The sequence below is a fragment of the Aquila chrysaetos genome, chromosome Z (assembly GCF_900496995.4).
Source record: "Aquila chrysaetos chrysaetos chromosome Z, bAquChr1.4, whole genome shotgun sequence".
Lineage (NCBI taxonomy): Eukaryota > Metazoa > Chordata > Aves > Accipitriformes > Accipitridae > Aquila > Aquila chrysaetos.
Genome location: NC_044030.1, coordinates 64123289 through 64145672, shown reverse-complemented (window position 1 = coordinate 64145672; position 22384 = coordinate 64123289). Strand labels below are relative to the sequence as shown.

The following is a 22384-nucleotide window of genomic DNA, read 5'->3' as shown; positions in this document are numbered from 1 at the left end:
CTGACACACAATCATTGGAACATTACATCATAAACCATATAACCTAGGAGCTAATTCAATGACTATTAGTTGTTTAAACTTTTTGCTGAAACATGCATGCATCCAGAATGCAACAATCATGAAGTAATAAAAATCCACTGTTTTTATCAACTTCCAAAAATAACACACATTATCACTTCCTATATTGTTTTGGGGATGCTGGGAACAAGATACCAAAGATTGTCTATTAAATTCAAAATAATAAACTTTCTAACTTCCCTTCTAACCTGAAACTTCCAAATATAGTTCACATCTTCTGAAGTGGTGCCAAACAAAACTTGTGTTGATAACTAATGGTATTTCAGAAACCTAGACACAGGATTCCCTGCCACTTGTTCAATGTTAAGATAAGTTACCTGTAACAGCAAATAAAATCACATTAGTCTTTTTAAATCTAATTCTGTAAAACTATTGCACTGTAGGTTGTCTATGCTTTGTTCTACTTTAAGTTGGGAAGTATTTTTACTTCAGTTTCAGATACTTCTAATGCTTTGAGTTTACAACTCAGAACTCAAGCAAATAGCATATAGATACCACATAAAATTGAGTGAAGCAATTAAGTATCTCAAAATATAATTTAGAACATAATTTTTCAGAACCAGCAGAATCTTACAGGATGCATAGCATTCCCTCAGAACTGTTAAAAGCTTATCTTTCCTGGGATTCATGTAAATAAAAATAACTCCCTCTAAAATGTTATTATTAGCATATTGGACCATATATTGAGATAGATAAATTTTATTCTTGAGGATGTAACTGTCAATTTGCATGAGCATATGCTAACATCGTCATCCTGGTAAGGCTCTTTCTCCTCCCATTCTCTTTCTCCTTTAAGATCCAAAGTGTTTGTGAACAGCAGTTGAATCCCATCTTGCATGAGGCTAAAGAGGGAAGGGTCTTGAGTCTCAGTGTGCTGGTACTACCAGAACACAAGTAAATTGTTTAATTTTCCATAGTTTTAACATATACTCCCATTCTATTTAACTAAATCATAACATCAGCACGCTGTAAACAAAGTTTGACACTGCAAGGCATTCTTCACCCCTGCCAGCACTTCTATCTTTGGCCTTTCTGAAGATCTTCTCTTCCTTTTTTTTTTTTTTCCCCTTGTTTTGTTGTGGTGGTAAGCATGCAGTGAAGGATAGGAAAATGAACAAAAAAATGCTAAGGAACATTTACAACAGATCTAGTCTATCACTTGTGATTTGCATACCTCTTCCATCTTCTGCCAAATACTCTCACATTCATTCAAGAGTTCTTCCTTGGCATCTACAGGACAAACTGAGTCATTGGTGATTTCTGGTAAATATTCAGCCTATTAACGAGCAAATAGAACAGTTATTATGTAGATCTACAATAATTATTAACAGCTTACTGAATCATACATACTTGACCTGAACTAGCAGGTAACAGAGCAATCCCTCTGAATCCAAAGCTTTCAGTTAACTTCCCTGTACTTCTAAATAGCACCCAATCACTCAGTAAAATCAGCTAACTATATTACTATAGTAAAATTTGAAGACACTAATAATGTTTTTTAAAATTGAATCACAAAGCCCTAAATTTTCAAAACAGCTTTGACTATCTGCAATGGTGATTTTTATTTCCTGACAACTTGTCATGGTTTAAGCCCAGCCAGCAACTAAGCACCACACAGCCGCTCACTCAGTCCCCTCACCCAGCAGGAACAGGGAGAGAATCAGAAAGAAAAAGGTAAAAACTCGTGGATTGAGATAAGAACAGTTTAACAGAACAGAAAGGAAGATACTAATAATGATAATAATAACAACAATAATAAAACGACAATACTAATAATAAAAAGACTGGAATATACAAAACAAGTGATGCCCAATGCAATTGCTCACCGCTTGCCAACTGATGCCCAGTTAGTTCCCAAGCAGCGATCCCCACAGGCCAGCTCCCCCCTGTTTATATACTAGACATAATACCACATGGTATGGAATACCTCTTTGGCCAGTTTGGGTCAGCTGCCCTGGCTGTGTCCCCTCCCAACTTCTTGTGCCCCTCCAGCCTTCTTGCTGACTGGGCATGAGAAGCTGAAAAATCCTTGACTTAGAATAAACACTACTTGGCAACAACTGAAAACATCAGTGTGTTATCAACATTTTTCTCACACTAACTCCAAAATACAACACTATACGAGCTACTAGAAAGAAAATTAACTCTATCCCACCTGAAACCAGGACACAACTCTAGTAAAGAAACAGTAAGAGAATCTCACATCTACAAAGCCATGCTTCTTTTCCATGTATTTGCAAAGTTCTTAGGCATAGTTACTTCTGCTCTGTCTTCCAATAGATGTCCTAACCTATATCTCCTTATGACAACTTGAATTTAGAATCTTTTTGATTAACAAATTAAAGCTTCCTAGAGGTTACTTGAAAAACAAACAAAAAACCCATGAAAGATATGCAGGCAGCCAAGCAAAGAGGACACCAGGACAGGCAAGAGAAAAATCAACCCAAGTTAAACTAAAAAATTTGATAAACTGTTGGGTCAGATAGAAACACATCCAAATTCAGAAATTTAATCCTAGTTAAATCTATAAAGATATAGATGAACAATAACAGCAATTGGGAGGAAAAAAAACCAAGAAGGGCAAAAATGGCACTCAAAGGGAAATTTTTTTTAAGGTAAAACAAGCAACCAGGATTTCCTAGACATACAAGATGCAGGAAGCCTTTAAAAAAAAAAACTTAAATGGATCACTAAGCCCACCAAATACTTCGCAATTAAAAAGAGACATTAAAAAAAGATAAAGACCTAAAGAAGAAATAAACACCTGCCTTCTTAATGATGCCAAAATTCCCAACTCAACCTTTTGTTCATTTTCGGAATAAAAATGCAGTATCACAGAAAATTACGTTGGAAACTTGAATAATTTAAAATGAGAGAAATATTCAACTAGTACCTTCAACGTTCAAGTATGCCATAGCAGAGTGGCTAAGACACAAATCAGAACATCTCACTGAACACTGGAAGTATTCTAGAGAACTGAAAGGTAGCAATACTTCTACTAAGCTTTCCTGGCAAATTTGTTGCATCAGTAGTTAAAAACAGAACACTAGAAAATGTGGATTGCCATGACCTGATAAGGTCTAATGAGGACAGTTTTTGCAAAGGAAAATAATTATCCTCCTAAGTCTTGGAATGTCTCCATAACATAAACATAATTTATTAAGACTTCTGAAATACCTCCAGAGAAGTCCCCCACAGAAGGCTAGTAAAAAAACTAAGCAGTCTTGAGATGCAATGTACTTTTTTTACTCAGACAAAAACTGTCAGGGAGACTGTAAGAGGCTGAATTGTTATCTCGAACCATTAGCCTCAAAGATTGTTAGGTATGAGGGACTGGGCTGTCATCAAGGAACTGTGAACTGCTCATCTTGAGCCCTTTGTCTCCAAGATGGCCGGTTTAAGCGGGACACTCCTCTGTCCATAAGGACGATTACCAGGCCATTGAGGCATCCAGGGGAGGAAACTGGCCTGGAGCTGATAAGATATTGGTTTCTGGTATCGATCACGCGAAGGTTGTGTGATAAATGAAACCTGCAGCGCATGACATCATCGAAATATGCCCTATAAAGAACCCCTAGAAACAAGTGGTGAGAGGGCCTTTTCTTCCTCACCAAAGAATTGAAGATTAAGGACCGACGGGACGCCGCTGGATCCGTGCTGGTGACCATCCTTGCAACTCCCACCACCGACTGCTTGCCTGAGGACCAACGGGAGTCCGCTGGATCCATGGTGGTGACTATCCTTGCAACTCTATCCCGACTGCTTGCTTAATTTCTACCTTTTCTTCCATTCTATCCTATCGCTACCATTTTCCACTTTTGATACTTTTGATAATAAAAACTTTTTTGACTATACGGCATTTGACCTCGTTTGTGTCTTAATCTCACTCTTGGGATCATATCGAAACCTTCCCCGACATTGGATCGGGACAGAGACAAATAAAAAAGCCTCTCAACAGAATTTTCATCATGCCCAAAAGACTCAACAACAGAGTTAAGAGGGCCTGAATGAAAAAAATAAAAGGGGGGCGGAGGGGCAGAAAAAGGAGGTACAACCTTTGGAAATTTGAAAGGTGTCTAGGGGTAGAGTAAAAAGTCCTGTCCCCCTGTGCCCCCCCCAATAATACAATTCATCAACATGAAAACATTATATGAAATAAATCTGAGTACATAGCCAACTCCCCCTCCCCAAATGTTTAAATTGTTACAATGATGTTATTGTTGTTGACCCTCAAAATTCCCCATGATTGATTTCACACAAAGTTTCAAAACGTACACATTATGAGAATATACTACAAGTCTCTGTAGTGCAAGCCAAACTGACTCGGTCTCCCCAGTACTATGCTGTTAATTACCTTACAAAGTATATACATTGAAGTATCATGTTCAAATGTTTTTCCTTGTGGATCGAAGTTTTGCCTATTTCTGAATGGTAAAATTAGGTTTCTATTTGCACACCATACCTGAAAACTGAAGACTTTTTTTTGCATGTCACTAATATTAATGCATTCCAGTACCAACAAGTTAATCCTTCTTACCGCATTTTACAACCACATAATTAGGTAAAAAAATACATGCAAGGACAAGCATGCATTGTATACACTCTGCCAGCCAAGAGATCAGGGAAGCTTTATGGGAAATGTTTCATGTCAACAAAAACAAAACGACCAACTACTGGAAGAAATTCAGAGATGAGAAAGGAAAGTAACAGCAGCCCTGGGAAAACTGATAGGGGGAAAAAAAACCCCAACCCCCCAAAAAAAGAAAACCAGGAGTTCACCGTGGGAAGGAGAAGAACAAAAGCAGGATCGAAATAACATCACACAGAGGTTAGACAGGCATCTCCCCCTCTCCCCGACATAAGCCCCAGTACTACGCCAGCGCCAGGAGAACACGAGGAAGGAGGTTACTCCTCGCAGGCCAGGGCTGACCGCGGCCTTTCCCCAGGCGGCAGCGAGCGGGCGGGCAGGGCGGCAGGGGCCAGCCCGCTCCCTTCCCGTCGGCCCCGCCGCCCTAACGGCCGCCGGCCTCGCCACCCTAACGGCCGCCCCGGCTCCACGGCCAGGGAGCCGCTCCGCTCAGTCGCCAAAACGAGGGAGCCCCCGCCTCGGGCCAGCAGCGGCGCTCAGGACAGGCGGGCGGCCGCCCCTTACCATGGCGGTTCGGTTCGGCTCTGCTCCGCTCCGTTTTGCTCTGCTCTGCCCGCGTCTTCCACTGCGCGCGCTCAACGCTGACTAGCTGCGCCCCGTGACGTCACGTTTAAACGTCATACGCCCGGCAATGGGACGTAGCGCGGGTGGGACGCGTCGTTGGGAAGTGATGTTGGGCAGCATGGCGTCGTCCGACTCGGAGCGTAAGCGAAAGCAGCTGGAGACGGCGGGCGGCCGTGAGGAGAAGGAGGAGGCGGCGGCGGCAGACGAGGAGGATGAGGAGGAGCGCTGGGTCGGGCCGCTGCCGGGGGAGGCCGCCCAGGCGAAGAAGAGGAGAGGTAACGGGGGGAGCGGCGGAGCCTTCGCCCGCCGGCCCCTTCTCTGGGGAGCGGCGCGGGAGGCGTCCGTGGCGCTGCCCCGGGCCGGCTCCGAAGCGGTGGGATCGCCTCCGGGCCGCAGGCCCCCCTGGGAGCGCGGCCGCCCTCGGGCGGTTCCCCCGCGGCCGGGGCCGGGGCCGGGGCCGGCGGGCGGAAGCCCGTTGCCTGAAGCGGCGTCTCGTACGTAAACCGACCAGGCTGTGGAGGGACCCCCCGCCCCCGGGTGCAGAGGCGTAGGGCCGGACACGCCGTGTTTCTTCTGCTCCTTCTCCCGGAGGAGGCCGACCGGGAGGCCCCGCTTTGCGGCGCCCGCACGGCTGGAGCCGTGCCGCCCGCGGCGGCGGGGTCTCTGCGCCGGCATCACTGCCCCGTGCCGCGGGAGCAGGAGCAGCCTGCGGGCCGTGCTTTGACACACGGCCTGTACGCGTCCGGCAACTCGCAGCTCTCTGCGTGTCGTCGTAACGTAAACTTGAGTTTGACGGCGTTCGACAGATGCGGTTCGGTGACAAATGGCACCGCGCGGGTGTTAACGGTTAGGACATAGAAGTTGGAGGCGAAAGTAGAAAATCAGATTATTTTAGGTGGGCCAGTTAAACAACAAACTGGGTAGGTGCTAGCGTAGCAAATACTTTGATAAAGATTTGATTAAAACATAATCATGAGATAGGAGTGTGAAGTTTGCAACGTAGTTATAGAGGCTTAGGAACATTACAAACTGTGCTAAACATAATCATAAGAATACAAGTATTGTTGACAGTCAGTTAACCATAGAATTCTAACACAGATCGGTTAATTATAGTGGTTTGTTTTAAGAAATCGTATGGACCTTAGTTCTGTTGCTTAGAAACCCTACTTTGATCAAAGTTCTGGTTAATGGATTATGTGAGATCGACCAATGATTGTTTTAACATAAGAATATTAATAAGGTGGTATGATTAAAAGACCAATCATAGAAAAGGAATTAACATAGAATGTACTTTTGTGTAATCTAATATATGATGGTAAGAATCGCACTGCGCAGAATCACCTAAGAAGAGGTCAAGAAGCGGACAAGTGAGGAAGACTATGGAAGACCACCAGAGGGCTTCTGAAGACCACCAGAGACCTCTAACGCGCTTGCGTAAAGGACATTTACATATGTTAATAGTTTCTCGGAAAACTAATGATTATGTATAACATTTCTCGGAAATCTAGTGAATATGTATAACAGGTGTGTATTTAACCTGCATAGTTAAACCAGACAGGGGCACACGATAGGTGGAACGATCCGGTGGAACGATCCCCCATGTGCCCAGCGCTGCAATAAAGGAGTGCCTGCTTCTTAACTTCTCATTGCTGTTAAGGAGTTTTATTCCGGATTTCGGCAACACTAGCACTGAGAATTTAAGCCGCGGTACCTGCATGGGACCTTGAATCTCTTAACAGCAATAGGGATGTGTCTGGTTTTGGAAGAAAGTGAGGTGTGGATGATCTTCTGGTTTCTGGCAGTAACTTTAAAAAGTGTTGTGTTGAATTTTTTTGTATACAGTCAGACAGCCATGGTAATAGTTGCTTTAAAAGGGGGCGTCTTTATGGGTTAAGGCAGAGTTTGGGTGGTTTTAGTCTGCCGAGAATCTCTGAGTACAAAGCCACACTGGAAACCTCCTTTATTAGGTTTGCACAAAATCCTAGCGTAGTCTTGACCAAAATGGGAGTAAACTATTCAAGCATAAGTAAGGGAGAACAGAAGCTAGATGTACCTTTATGAGAGAAAAAAAAAAAGTTCCTGATTTTTCTTTTTATTCTGTTTAGTTCTTGAATTTGAACACGTCTACCTTGAAAATCTACCGTGTGCTTCAATGTATGAACGCAGTTACATGCACAGAGATGTCATTACACATGTAGCATGTACTAAGTAAGTGTCTTTTTTTTTTCTACTGTATCTCATTGTCAGAGATGTATTTTTGTATATGTATATGTAAAAGTTTAATAATGGAAAGTTACTGTGTCCAGAAAACTAAGTGCAAAGGAAAGAAGTGAGATAAAAATTGTTTAAATAGACTAAAAGAGGATCTTAAAATCCTTATTGCAATGTGCAATATATGCAGCGACTGAATTAAGCGCTCAAGCTATCTGTACAAGATTCTGTTTATTTCACTAAAGGATCAAACTTATATATGTTTCAACAAAGATCTAGAAAGAGCTAATGGCATACAGCCAATACTACTAACACAGGAGTGCATGTCTGGCTCAGCTGGGATGTTTGCCTGTCCTCAGAACAGTTAAAGATAAGAACATTCCATACACATACTCGTGACTGTCTTCAGCCACATCTTCCTAGGCATACACTGGGCCATCCTCCGACCTGATCTTGTAAAACTAGTTCTTGAAAGGCTTGGCAAACACGCAGCACAACAAATCCTAACGGTTCACTCTTGGAAAGAAATGCCAGGTGTTCCAAGCTGCTCCCACAATATATGTTTAAAATTCATTCTCTACACAGTGTTAATTATAGTGGAAATTACTTCCTGCTGTGAAAGTGCATAATGTGTGTATCTTTTTTTTTTTTCCTGTTATTTTTCTTTTGTAATTGTAGGACAGATTTTATTATAACAGCCAGTCATGATGGACATGTAAAATTCTGGAAAAAAATAGAAGAAGGGATTGAGTTTGTTAAACACTTTCGGAGTCACCTAGGTAAGAAGTTGCTTTTTCTTCTCTAAAGAACGTCGCTTTTTCCTCCCCTTTGCTCGTAGTTGTTTGAAGAGGGAGTGCAAATAAAGAGGAGAGGGGTTCTGGGATTCATTCACTGCCGTCAGGAATTAAATGATATCTACCTATCTTCCTTCATTCCCCTGTCCTGTTGCGTTTTGCTCCCAAACTGCAGGAGGGATAGGGTGAGAATAAAATGTAGGACTCCTCCTGCACAGATCCCCTGCATCCTTTGCATTGCCTTGTGCCCTGCCTGTGGGGAGAACATCTAGGACATGAAGAAACTGTCTATTTAAAAATAAGTGAACAAGGTACATAAAATCCACAGAAATTTAAAAAGATTTTACTTAAAGTAAGGTTACCTTCATCACTTATGTCCTGGTTTCAGCTGGGATAGAGTTAATTTTCTTTCTAGTAGCTGGTATGGTGTTGTGTTTTGCGTTCAGTATAAGAATGTTGGTAACACACTGATGTTTTCAGTTGTTGCCAAGTAGTGTTTATTCTAAGTCAAGGATTTTTCAGCTTCTCATGCCCAGCCAGCAGAAGACTGGGGGTGCAAGAGAAGTTGGGAGGGGACACAGCCAGGGCAGCTGACCCAAACTGGCCAAAGGGGTATTCCATACCACGTGATATCGTGTCCAGTGTATAAGCTGGGGGGGATCACAGCTTGGGAACTAACTGGGCATCAGTTGGCGAGTGGTGAGCAATTGCACTGGGCATCATTTGTTTGTATATTCCAGTCTTTTTATTAGTAGTATTGTCATTTTATTATTTTTATTATTACCATTATTGGTTTCTTCCTTTCTGTTCTATTAAACTGTTCTTATCTCAATCCACGAGTTTTACTTGTCTTTTTCCCGATTCTTTCCCCAGTCCCACTGGGTGCGGTGGAGTGGGTGAGCGGCTGCGTGGTGTTTAGTTACTGACTGGGATTAAACCACAACACCTTATCTTTTTCTTTTTTCTCCCTGCAGGATGGAAAAAAAAATGGTTATTTTCATCTAGAATTATTGCAGCTGTAGAGTAAATTCTACATCATTGTCATGATTATCAGCTGAATTGCAATTAAGAATTAATAATTTTAACCCAATTTTCTGAGTTAATAAATACACACAGCCTTCTATACTATGCTAAACTTTAAAGCTGCACAGAAAACAAGGTTCTCATTGCTATTAGAAGTGATGATATGCCTGATGGAAAAAAGCACTTTGAGATGTAAATACATGTTACAATAAGAAAAATATGTAATAATACATAGTAAAAGTACTGTTTCTTTTTAGAGTTAGAAAAAAATGTTATGGTGGGTTCTTTAGCTTCTCATTATATACAGGAACAAAATGTGAGAACAAAGCCTACCAAGAAAAAATAAGTATTGTGAAAAACTTATGGAAGGCTCAACTGCAGAGTAGTTTTGAGTATTATGTGTGTTAATAGCAGGACTGTAATAGACTATAGAGTTCTGCTTCTTTTTCTGTTTTGAGAGATGCAAGGTGAAGAGCACATAATTTTTTACCATATCATAATGTTGTTCTCGGGTTTTTTTAAATGAACACTTTAAATGAAAAGAATTGCAATTATAATCTTTCATTTATGTATATGGTAAAGAGTTCATTGTCATGTACATGATGCTAACATCTGTTTTGTCTGATAAGACAGAAAGTGTTGTTTTGTGAGGATTATTTTTGTTTGTGTTTTTTTTTTATTAGTCAGGTAGTTTATGTCAAAAAGGTGGAGAAGCAGCTGAGAAACAGGCTTAAACCTCTGTAGGTTTTTTCCTGTGGAATATTGAAAAGAAAGATGTCCCTTTCTTGTGTCTTGATAGCATGTTAACTTTTTAAATAGGTGTTATTGAGAGTATTGCTGTTAGTTCGGAGGGAGCGTTATTCTGTTCAGTTGGAGATGACAAAGCAATGAAGGTGTTTGATGTAGTCAACTTTGATATGATCAACATGCTGAAACTTGGGTAAGTTACTTAGTTCCTGAAAATGTTTGTTTGGGATTATAAATGGGGTTATTTTGCTAAGAGGTAAGTCAATAATTTGGTTTTTTTGAGGTTTTTTTTTTTCCCCCCCAATCAGATGAAGCTGAGTAAGTTGCATTATCCAAAATGCATCCAGTGGCTGGAGACTGCCTGACTGAATAGAAGAACTTATGACTCTGTATGCACAGTACATGAGTGGTGTAGGTCTGTGCCTTTCCTCAGTGTCAAATACTATGCACAAAGATGTGATGTTTCTCAGAATACTTAGTTAGCTGTAATTTTTTTTCTGTTGTTTAGCACTGAATTTAAAAATTATAGCCAACTGGTAGTTCCAGTAGAGAAGGAATTTGGCCTGTATATATTGTCTTATTTATTGTCATAGGGATAGAAATTTCCTCCTTCTGTTAGAAAGAATGTTGTTGTTTTCCTTAGTCTTGCTGTTGTAGGATTTCTGTAGTTATACAGTACGTAGCTAAAGAATCTGGGAGAAATAGGAATGGATATTATTGGAATTATAACAATACCAGAGGAAAACAAGCCCCACACTGTTACAAGGGTAAATTTGGAGGGTTGGAGGATTATTGAATGCTGTACCAAGAATGGTAGAAATACTGATGTTTCCATAAGCCTTTTATAAACTACATAAGCCTTTATAAACTACAAAAAAAAAAAAAAAGGCTTTTCAGAATGCCTATATAAAAGGTTATGTTATCTGCTTTGTTGATTGTAGTTTTAGTATCATCCTCCAGATAATGTACTTAGTCTATAGGAATTGATTCTCTCTTGGCTGTCTGCTGTGGAAAAATTCCAGTTAGCCTTAGTCTTTTGTTTTTGCTGGTCTTTTCTGCTTAGCAGCCCTGTATTGGTAAACTTGGTAAAATTATAGGATGAAAAAAAAAATGAATTTAATATTAAGAAAAACTTAATTTGATGTCACAATAGAAGGTGCTTTTTTTCTGTTTGAGAATTCAGGGAAAACTGAGATAGAGTTTAAATCTATTTTGCTTCAGGGATACCCTGAGAATGCTACCTATAACATTTTCCTATAGTATGTTCCCTGATTTATCTTTAAATAGATTTTTTTTTTCAACCTCAGTAATCAAGACCCCCCTTTCCCCATATATTTTTTTTTCAGCGATAATTGGGTTTTACCTGAAGTGAACTCTTTAATGAAGAAGAGAACGGTATACAGCTGTAATATAAACAGCATCCTGAATAGCCTTTTAAAACTTGTTGTTTGTTGCTCTATCTTCTGCATTACTGTTTGTTGAGCAGATAGTTTCTGTTGACGTGCCTGAGAATTTTTTCATGGCTGTTTGCTCAGGCTTGCAATAGTTAATGTAGAATCATAATTTCTGTGTGGTCTTTTCAGCTCACATTATCTTGTGTTGCCTGCTTTGATAGGTATATGCTGGTGTATTGCAAGGTTGCTTAACTTTGTCCCAGATTTTTCAGATCCTTTCAGTTCTACCTAATCTATATAGTGTGGCTATCTGCAAATCCCCATGCTTTATGCTTTCATCAGTGATCTGGAGAAGGGCAGCTATTTCTGCAGAAACTTTGGATAATGATTCATAGATCAATAGGACATCATATTTATTTATTTATTTATGTTTGTTTTGATCCTTTTTTTTCTAGTGAACCTGAGACAAACTTCTGATTATGTTTCTCTTTATGAAAATCTACCAGACAGGCATTGAAAATCCAAATTATTAGTGTCTGTCATTTGTCAGTCCTTCAGTATCTGTTAGTTTGATTTGTGAAAGGATACTAAATATGAGTTTTGTATGGAGACTGTATCATTTCCTTGTGGTCTGTCATTTAGTTTCTGAATTCTGGTTCTTAAAGTCTTTGGTTACAGTCTTTTTTTAAAAATAGATGTATATTATTGACCATATCTCTGGCTTGTTTTATTTGTAGAGTATGTTTTTGGTAGTAGCAAATGGGTTCCTTCTTAAATGCATTCAGAACGCTTATTGAATATATGGTGATTGTCTTAATTTTACTTACATCGCTTTGGGGGGGGTTGTTGTTTGTTTGGCTTTTTTTTTGCAAGACTTGGTTGAACTTTTCTGTAAGTATATGGCAAAGGTGCAGTTGTCTTCATTTCCACTGAAGCATTAATCACTTAACAGAAGGAAGAGAAATGCTGTTGAGTAGTAATCATTAATGCCACTGGTACTATTGAGCTGCGTTTCCTTCCTTACTCTTCTTTTATACCCATCTTCTACCTTTGCTTTCTATCACAGCGTCTTTATAAAACAATATGGGAGCAATAGAAATTGGCTGAGCCATCCACTAAATTGTGTTGCTTGGAAAAGCTTGGTTATAACACTGTTGAATTTTAGCAAGACAGATATTAGCAAGACTAGTAAATAAAGTTCAAAATTGGCTTCTGATACTTGATTTCAAGTTTATAGCATAACTCAATTCTTATCTAAGTAACACCAGTCCTTATTTCTTTTTTTCTTTTCTCCTTCTACTCTTTGTTGCAGCTACTACCCTGGCCAATGTGAATGGGTATATTGCCCTGGAGATGCCATATCTTCTGTTGCAACATCTGAGAAGAGCACAGGAAAAATATTCATATATGATGGACGAGGAAATAACCAGCCACTTCATGTTTTTGATAAACTCCATACATCCTCTCTTACTCAGATACGGTTGAACGCTGTCTACAAAGTAGTAGTGTCTTCTGACAAATCTGGAATGATTGAGTACTGGACTGGTACTCCTCATGAATATAAATTTCCCAAGAACGTGAACTGGGAGTATAAAACAGATACTGATCTATATGAATTTGCTAAATGCAAGGCTTACCCATCCAGTATAAGTTTTTCACCTGATGGCAAGAAAATGGCCACTCTTGGGTCTGACAGAAAAGTTAGAATTTTCCGTTTTCTGACGGGGAAGCTCATGAGAGTCTTTGATGAATCTCTGAGTGTAAGTTTGGTCTTGCTTCTCTTTTTTTGAGGCTTTTTCTCTACTTACTTGAATATATTTACCAGCACATGTACTTAAGTTATCATCTGTTTCTAAAGCTGAGCTTCATTGCTATATTTTTCTTGCAGAAAAGGTTTTCAGTGTTCTCTTCCTTACCTCTTGTATTGCTTTACTCCAGAATTAATTCTGACTCATTTATGTTAGTTATGCAGTGAAACTGAGTTGTTGATCTTCATCTGTGTTTTCATACTGCTAGATTTCTTTTTACTAGAAAGCAATTATGGAAAACGCCCATTTGAAATAACATCAAAATAATGAATTAAATTTGTCATCTTCTAAGAACTTAGTTAGACAGCTACACACTTCCCTTTCTTTGCTTAAGCCTAGTACTACAACGTGCCTATTGGGTCATTAAAATAAGGAGAGTGTTACTTGTATTTGTTTTAATTCCTTAGTTAAGTTTGAGTGGAGTAGTCTCACTTGAGTTCTGTATTTTCTAAGCATGTGGATCAGTGTTTTGCTGGATCAAAAGTTTAAAATATTTCCATATAATAGATTTTTTTTTTTCTTTTTTCTGTAGATGTTTACTGAACTTCAGCAGATGAGACAGCAACTACCAGACATGGAGTTTGGTCGACGTATGGCAGTTGAGCGTGAGCTGGAGAAAGTGGATGCAGTAAGATTAATTAATATAATTTTTGATGAAACTGGACACTTCGTTCTCTATGGAACAATGTTGGGCATTAAGGTCATAAATGTAGAGACTAACAGGTAGGTTCCAGCAACACACGTTGAGATAAACATGTTTGTTTCAAAATCTGTAGTCAGTCAAATTTACAGTGTATTTAAAACTTGATATGACTGTGGGGGTGTCTAACCTTTTGTTGTTGTTGTTATTTGGGAGCCTTACATTAGATACTTCCATGCTTAATAATGAGTTGTTGCAGTTCAAAGTTTAGGAAAATGAGGAGAAAATATGGCAAGCATATTTGTATTAAAAGTGTGTAATCAGTTCATCTCTGTCTAACTGGATGTGATAACACAAAGTAAATGTGGATCTTGCAGTTGGGATTTTATTGCATAAGGAAGCTGACTAGTAAATTATGTAGCAAGTTTGAATAGAGAAGCATCATAAAAACAATTAGTAAATTATTTTGAGGGAGTTTTGGGGTTTTGGTTTGAGTCTTGCAGTCAGAAAGGAGACATTCTCTGACTGTGAGCAGCTAACAGTAGTTACACCTTTTTACATCTTGTACTTCAGGTGTATTCGTATCTTGGGAAAACAAGAGAACATCAGAGTGATGCAACTAGCTTTGTTCCAAGGAGTAGCAAAGAAACATCGTGCTGCAATCACTATAGAGATGAAGGCATCTGAAAATCCTGTTCTCCAGAATATCCAGGCGGATCCGACAGTAATCTGCACAGCTTTTAAAAAAAATAGGTTTTACATGGTGTGTGTGGTTTCTGTTTAAATAACTTCAGTGTTGTATTGATGTTTTCTCTGCATTATTTTTTATTTTTCTTCTTGCACCTTTCCAGTGCTTTTTGTCTTGAGTATTTGCGAACACAACTTTTCCAGAGGAGTCCCTTTGTGTTGCAAGTATATTATAGAATTTTTAGCTTGAACTAGCTATACATTGACTAGGAATGGCTTTGTAGTCTTCAATTTTTTTTATTTTTGCTCAAGCAGTTAAATAAACTTGGATGGTTTTGGCTGTCTAAATTATAGTTCTCTGAGAAGGGTATATGCTTTTGTTCTAGCTGAAAAAAAAAACTTAAATAAGAACATGTAAAAAGCCTAACCAGATCTTATACTGATAAAGAACCAGTAATTAACTGTATAAAATATGTAATAAAACATTATTAAATTCAGAGCAGCATCAGGACTCAGCAGCACCAAGTACATTTATGGGCAACTAACTAAGACAGGAGTCATCTTCCTGTTCACAATTTAGATTTTAGGTGAGATGCAATGAATAAGCGAAACAGACAAGCAGTTCCGGAGTAGTTAATCAGGGATGTGATCACCACAGAGGTTATAGAGATTGGTCTGTGTGTTTTTACTTGTGCTTGAATTTGATCATGTTTTCCATTGGAGCAAGATAGTATACTTTCTAAAGCTTTGTGTGGTTAGTGTGTAGTATATAATGGAATATACTACTCTGAACAATTTGACAAGTGAGGAGGAAAAGTTAGATGAAATCTGGAAACATTACTGAACGTTAGAGAAAACACGACTGTATGCATGCAGAAAGATGAGTGATTGTCATTTGATATGTAAGTGTACTAGTCAAGTGGATCTTGTGTACTTGTATATTTATTCTGTGTCTTCCTGTAAGTGCTATAAAAATTAGACTTCTGAGATTTTGCCTGTTCTGAGGTAGGTTTGCTGTTTTTCTATAGTTTTATATTAATGAAGTATTGGAATAAGAGGTTTTAGTTTGACTTTGTAGTGAAACTGAAAGTTTTGTGATGAAACCTGCCAGTTTTGTCTGAATATAACAGAACACATTGATATTCTCCTCTCTTCATTTGAAGAAAAGATGCTGAACTACTGTGGGCTTTCTGTTGAAAAGGGGAGGAAGTTTAGAGATAAGAGATTTTAAAAAGTTACTTGGATTTGCATGCAGTTGTACTAGCATTTGTGACTGTGGAAATGCTGGTAATGCACAACACTGAAATGCAAGGATAGACTGTCTATGAATTCTCTCCCTACGTTTCAAATCTATGTGGTTGTTTAACAGGTTGAATAATCGCATTGATATCTTGGGTGCAGAGCAGTGTATAAGATAAGGGAGAAAAAGAAAACCAAACAGTTAACCTTCTGTTCTTTTGTTCTTCAGTTTACTAAACGTGAACCAGAAGATACCAAGAGTGCGGATTCTGACAGAGATGTATTTAATGAGAAACCTTCTAAAGAAGAGGTCATGGCAGCCACTCAGGCAGAAGGTCCCAAAAGAGTTTCAGACAGTGCCATCATCCACACAAGCATGGGAGATATTCACATCAAGCTTTTTCCTGTTGAGTATGTATTCAGTAGTTTTTTCTGTAACTTTGTTTTTCCTTCCTTCTGTGCTTTTTGGTGGCAGTCTCCAAGACTGACATTTCAAGCTGGGAATAATCCTTTTCTTCCCCTTTTTCTACTGTCCTTGTTTCCTGACAGTTTCTTAATACATCAAGCTAGGAATGTGACTCTTGACTAACACAAATAAAGTAGGTAAAACCAGGTCTAAATAACAGTTGGGGGCACTGTTGGTTTTTTCGTGATTTTTGCTTTTATTTAATTATTGGTTCAGGGAGTATATTCCTTTCTTAACTTTTGTTCTTTCTCTAAACCACAGATGTGGATAGGTCATGATGCTCTTCTGTGTGAGCTACATATTATTGTAAGGCAGTGCTGTTTGATTCTGTCTTGAAAAACAAAGCAGCAGTAGATTTGGCAGTAGGTCTGTATAAGCCAGAGGAATAGTGGTTTGCAACTTCCAAGTGTGGCCATTGTACTACATTTTATGTTATTGCAGCTCCTTCAAGAGCAACATAAAATTTATACCAGCATATAATATTAGTGCTGTGTATATCCAAAACTAGGCATATAATTGAAAAAGAGTTTTATGCATGACAGTTGCTGAAGTTATTGTGTCACCATATCTCCTTTGTGATGCTAATATATGCAAAGATTTTGTTATGAAACAGTAAATGTATATAATATATTATGCTACTGTACATTGAAACTTAAACCATTTAAGCATAGTCCGTGCTTCTCCAAAAACAAATTCATGTTTTTTCATAAGCACAGGTAAGGCCACACAACCTCAATTCTGCTCTGTAGGGCGGCTAGTCTTTTACTGCTCTCTTCACCAGTGTCTCCTTGCATCACGCCCTAGTTTCTGGAACTCATAATTCTAGCATATAGGTTGCAGTAATGCTACAGCCCTTGCCAGTGACTGACAGGCCAAGCTACATTATTTCTGACTTTTTTTTTTTAATTCCCATGCCCATGTGTCACTATATTTGCATGCGTAGTATTGCTAGGTGCTTCACTGCAATGTTTTGTATGCAATTTTAAATAAAATACAGTATTATCAGGCTTGGTTATTGTTAGGTTTGTCCTTTCTTGTTCCAGTATTTCCTCTCACCTGAGATTTGAATTTAAAATCTCATTAAGATGAACATCATTAAAAATTCAAAGAAGAGCGTATAGGATGTAGCTTTGTATGCCCTTTAAATATTTGGCCATGTGCTTGTGGAATAAAGTTGTGAATGACTGTGTACCGCTCAGCAGGAACTGGGACTCTAATCTTGTCTGTTCCATTAGTTACGCCATCGGCACTCTGTTTCACGAGATGATCTGCAGTATCACTAAGCCCAAGCTCATGTTCCTTATCACAGCTAAAGTAACTCTACAGCTATGGACTCAACTTGGCTCTTTTCTTCTTTGCTGGGAAAATGTGTTTGACTGCGTAAGCCTGTCAATGTAGATCTACCCTGGTGTCATGACCCGGACTGGACAGACCAGGGAGTCGTGTTGAATTCGGAATTCCCTTGGGTTAAATTAAGGTGAAATGACACCAAATGATCAGTTGAACATTTTATTTATGATGGAAGCAAACTGAATTTGGGAGGCATAACAGCAGGTGGTGTGGTTTCTCACAACAGGAATTGGCATGGAACTACCTCAGTAACCTGTGTAACCCGTAGTGACTATATATATCAGTTCAGGGAATAAGGAGATCCCTCCCGTTGGGTCAGGAGGTTCAGAGCAAACCCCCTTGCTTTCCAGACTCCTCCTCAGAGAAAAGCCTAGGGGCGGCTGGATGCACTCCTAGTCCCAGACTTGGTCAATGGTTTATGTCTGAAGGAATGAGGTGTAGGGATTGTGGAAAAGGAAAGAGAAAGGGAGAACAAGACAAGAGGAGAAAAAGGAAGAGAGGAAGATTTCACCGGGCCTGGATCCAGTGTTGGTCTAGTCAGCCGAGGGGTCCAGTTCCAGTGGGCTTGCACACATGGGCTTCGGTTTGTGTCCTTTTATCATCTTTTCCCCTCCTTTGGGCGGGCACCTGAACTCATCAGGCCAATTAGGTGGGCGTCATGATCAGTTTGTCAGCCTTTGGCTTGGGGGTTGCCTGGGGAGCAACCTCCCCCTCCCTGCAGACATGATCTTTTGCCATGCATGGTGAGATGTTCTGCTCAGCATACCCAAAACAGCATTATCAGAATAGGGAGCTGTGCACCCTCTGGCACGCCCTCCCCCTCCTGTTGCTGCTGTCCGGCACTGATCGGCTTCTTTTCACCTGTGGCTCCTTGCTATGCAGTTTGCCTCTATGCAGAGTTAGTTCCTAAGCAGAACTTGCACCACCACAATGTTTGAGACATTAACTCTTTCAGTCTCTCACACCTGGTTACTAACCCATTTTATAAAACTAGTTGAAGAGCTATTGCAAAGAATTTTCACTCTGGTAGCAAATCACTCAGAAGTAAAAAAATCAAGTCACAAAGGTGAAGGGGTTGGTTGGTTGGTTTTTTCTGCCTTTTTATTCCATCAACAGGAATATTCCACCTCTTTACCATGCTTCCAAGCAAGGTTTGTGAGTAGTTTCAGAGGAGGATAACTGACTTTGCTGACTGCAAGTTCTATAATATTAAAACATTGTGTTTTTAGATTGTACTTCTTGTATGCAACATTGGACACCTTACATATATAGCTTAATAGAATTATAGAGATAAAAGAGTGAACAACTTTTTGCTTATGGAGCATACGCTCCTTAATTGATTTTGTAAATAAACTATGTAAGTAGAGAGCTGGGGAAGGAACATCTAATCAGTGGTGCCTTGAACTAGGCTTTGAGGAAATAGATGTGGTTCCTGACTGTCATGGTGTAAGCCCAGCCAGCAACTAAGCACCCAACAGCCACTTGCTCTCTCCCTTTGTAGTGGGATGGGGGAGAGAATCAGAAAAATGAAAGTGAGAAGATTCATGGGCTGTGTAAAGACAGTTTAATAGGTAAAGCAAAATCCATGCACGTGGGCAAAGCAAAATAAGGAATTCACTTACTGCTTCCCATGGGCAGGCAGGTGTTCAGCCATCTACAGTAAAGCAGGGCTCCATCACACATAACGGTTACTTGGGAAGACAAACACCGTCACTCCAAACGTCCTCCCCCTTCCTTCTTCTTCCCCCAGCTTTATATGCTGAGCCTGATGTCATATGGTCTGGAATATCCCTTTGGTCAGTTGGGGTCAGCTGTCCCGGCTGTGTCCCCTCCCAGCTTCTTGTGCCCCCCCAGCCTCCTTGCTGGTGGGGTGGTGTGAGAAGCAGAAAAGGGCTTGGCTCTGTGTAAGCACTGCTCAGCAGTAACTAAAACATCCCTGAGTTATCAACGCTGCTGCTGCCTTCATGTGTAATTGTGCAACTTTGTACTCCTCTCATGTTTGTTTGGGTTTTTTTTGCTCCCAGCACTGGGTTTGAAGAGGTGGGGATTTGTTTTCTTCCTTATTTGATGAAAGTCCTTTCTACAGTGTGCTGAAACAGTGTTCAATACAACAGAATCTTAGTCTCAGTGGAAATCTGTATGGCTTTGCCCCCATACAATTAAATATTTATTGTAGCCTGTATTTTCTGTTACATGATTTTAGGTGCCCCAAAACAGTGGAAAACTTCTGTGTGCACAGCAGAAATGGTTATTACAATGGACACATATTTCACCGTATCATCAAGGTAACTTGCAAAAATTTTTGTTGTTGGTGGTTTAGATAATGTACCTTTGTGGTCAGTCCTCTCTGTTAAGCCTTTTATTTCCCTTTTGCACAAATGATTTCTGGAATCACTTCAGACTTCCCTGTAAAGTCTGAAAAACTCTGAGGTTCTAAACAGCTTTATCACTTACTGGAGTGACTGCAACTGGCAAGGTGGAAGAAATCTGAAAATTGAGAGAAAGATCAATTCTGCAATCCTGATTGAATTAAGATTTTGTTTAATGTCAAAAGGCTTTTCTTGTAAGGCTTGTTATTTCTGTTGCACCAGAATCAAGCTGATACAGCCTAAGTGTTTGCAAAAGGTACAGAGAGTCAGGTTTCTGTCCTCCACTAGCAGGAACAGTGAGTAAGCTTGTTTTATTTCACAAGTACTCAGTTATGACTTAAAGAAGCCCTGAATGCTTTGTCCCATATCCAAAGCATCTTAACACTTTTTGTTGAAAGGTTTGAAGTAAGTTGAAAAAAAAAGTCACCTAGCATAAAACACTTTCTATGCAATGATGTAATAACATTTAATTTCTGTGCAGGGTTTCATGATTCAGACTGGTGACCCAACTGGTACAGGAATGGGAGGTGAAAGTATTTGGGGAGGAGAATTTGAAGATGAGTTTCATTCAACTTTACGACATGACAGACCATATACACTCAGCATGGCGAATGCAGGACCAAATACCAATGGATCCCAGTTTTTTATAACAGTAGTGCCAACTGTAAGTAATATTAAAAGCTCAGTTTAAGGCCTGGGATGCTAACTAGATAGTAAAAATGTATTTTTTCTGTTGGAAAAAGGAACACAGTAGTACTATCTAAATAATATTTTCCTGTTATTTTGCAAATAAGTGTTGCACACAACAACATATACTGTGTAGGCTTCACGGAAGCCATCCTTTAAGAAATAGAAAATTATTTTTGTCAGTTGTGATCAAGAGGCCTTTTGCCTTTAACTGGAGTAAGGGCAATGTCAAATTCTTAGTAAATCAGACATGTTTGCAATTGTGTATTACTAGAGTACTTTATATTAATATACTGGTTTAAACTTGATGGAAATCTAGCTATTGCTTAGATTATTTGAAGTTTTTTGATATGGTGCCAGGATGACTCCTTAATATTGCCCAATTACAGCTATACAAAGAAGCCATTATTCAGGTTTGAAGATTTCCTTTGATCTGTGTACAATTTTGGAGCCAACAAAGAAATTTTGGTATGCGAATCTAACAGATACAAAACAAATCTTAAACGTAATGCTTATAGAAACTGCATTCTTATAGCACTTATTTCAAAATCATGTGTCTTTTTAAAAAGCACCCATCTACCACAATTTTGAGGCTTATTAAGTTATATCAGTGCCTATATTCAGATTGCTAATTGGGCATACTGTATGTTTGAATTCAGTAGTATTCGGGACTGGCACTTAGAATTCAGCTGTGAAAATACCATGAAAGAGAGACTGAAACAGCATTTCTGTGAACTGAAAATACACGTCAAAATTAACTATGAAATGCTACTGCATTGCTAGAACTTGGCCTCTAGTACTTTAAGAAAACAATTGAAAAGGTGAGTTTAAATGCATATGTATTAGCTGCACTCTCATATTTACTTACATGCTAATATTTACATGATGTTAAGTTTCATAGTCTGAACACACAAAATGTATCCATGTTCACTTACTCTAGGTCAGTCTCTTTCTGGTTTGGTACCTAACCTACATGCTGCTTTCTATATTAATATCGTTTTTCTTTCTCCTCCTGTGCTCTTAAACAGCCGTGGCTAGATAACAAGCACAGCGTGTTTGGACGGGTGACTAAAGGAATGGAGGTTGTTCAGAGAATCTCAAATGTAAAAGTCAATCCCAAAACTGACAAACCCTATGAGGATATCAGCATCATCAATATCACTGTGAAGTAAGCCAGGAGTTGAAGGTTCCAGCTTAAGCAGAAAAAACTTGGCATGGTGGGACCCAAAAAGGGACCTAGAAAGAACAGAAACATTTTTGGTAATTCCTAGACATTAAGGAGTGCCAGGACAGAGCCATCACCAGTTCTACTATTTTTAATGTACTTAAAGTGCCCTAAGTCTGTATTTCTGGTAACTTTGTATTTCAAAGTAAAAACAGCTGTATGTTTCTTACAAAGTCTATTGTTTTTCTTGTTTCTCCTCTATGTAAAACTGAAGACAAAAACCCACATGATAACGTTTATAAAATAGGATCAGGGTATAGTTTCTAACTGCCATGTTTATTTTCACCTTTCACATCTAATTATTTTCACAGTACTGAAATGTTTGACAGAGGAAAAGGTCCTCTGAGTAAGCTCTTCAATCATAAATATGTTCATCAAAAGTTAGATTAAGTTATGATACTGTTTCCTATGACAACATATGTTAATCTATCTCTGTCCTTTGAAAAATGGTTCT

General features: G+C 39.3%; 2 protein-coding genes across 6 annotated transcripts in view; one reads left to right on the top strand and one right to left on the bottom strand.

Annotated features, from left to right (window-relative positions):
• CENPK (centromere protein K) overlaps nt 1–22384 on the bottom strand; it is a 42115-nt gene that overhangs the window by 19108 nt on the left and 623 nt on the right. Inside the window, exons 2-3 of one of the 3 annotated variants that reach the window (XM_030004492.2) lie at nt 5231–5237; nt 1253–1354 (exon numbers count right to left, since the gene is read on the bottom strand). In XM_030004492.2, coding sequence (XP_029860352.1) covers nt 1253–1354; nt 5231–5233 — 105 coding nt within the window. In that variant the 5' untranslated portion in view covers nt 5234–5237. Of the gene's footprint in view, nt 1–1252; nt 1355–4857; nt 5059–5230; nt 5383–22384 lie in introns of those variants that run through there. The other 2 variants (XM_030004493.2, XM_030004494.2) reach the window with 2 other exon arrangements.
• Nucleotides 5392–22099, top strand: PPWD1 (peptidylprolyl isomerase domain and WD repeat containing 1). 3 transcript variants are annotated; one of them, XR_003921942.2, is made up of 12 exons: nt 5392–5565; nt 7396–7498; nt 8180–8280; nt 10138–10258; nt 12772–13219; nt 13800–13990; nt 14481–14670; nt 16063–16244; nt 19853–19934; nt 20500–20682; nt 21365–21526; nt 21734–21902. XR_003921942.2 is itself a non-coding variant. In XM_030004491.2 (11 exons), exons 1-11 carry the CDS (start codon nt 5397–5399, stop codon nt 21875–21877), a joined length of 1914 nt encoding a protein of 637 aa, XP_029860351.1. In that variant the 5' UTR covers nt 5392–5396; the 3' UTR covers nt 21878–22099. The 3 variants fall into 3 exon arrangements, 2 of the variants coding, with proteins under 2 accessions (XP_029860351.1, XP_040976809.1); XM_030004491.2 differs by lacking the exon at nt 21365–21526 and having other exon boundaries at nt 21734–22099; XM_041120875.1 differs by lacking the exons at nt 5392–5565; nt 7396–7498; nt 8180–8280; nt 21365–21526 and adding an exon at nt 8491–8606 and having other exon boundaries at nt 21734–22099.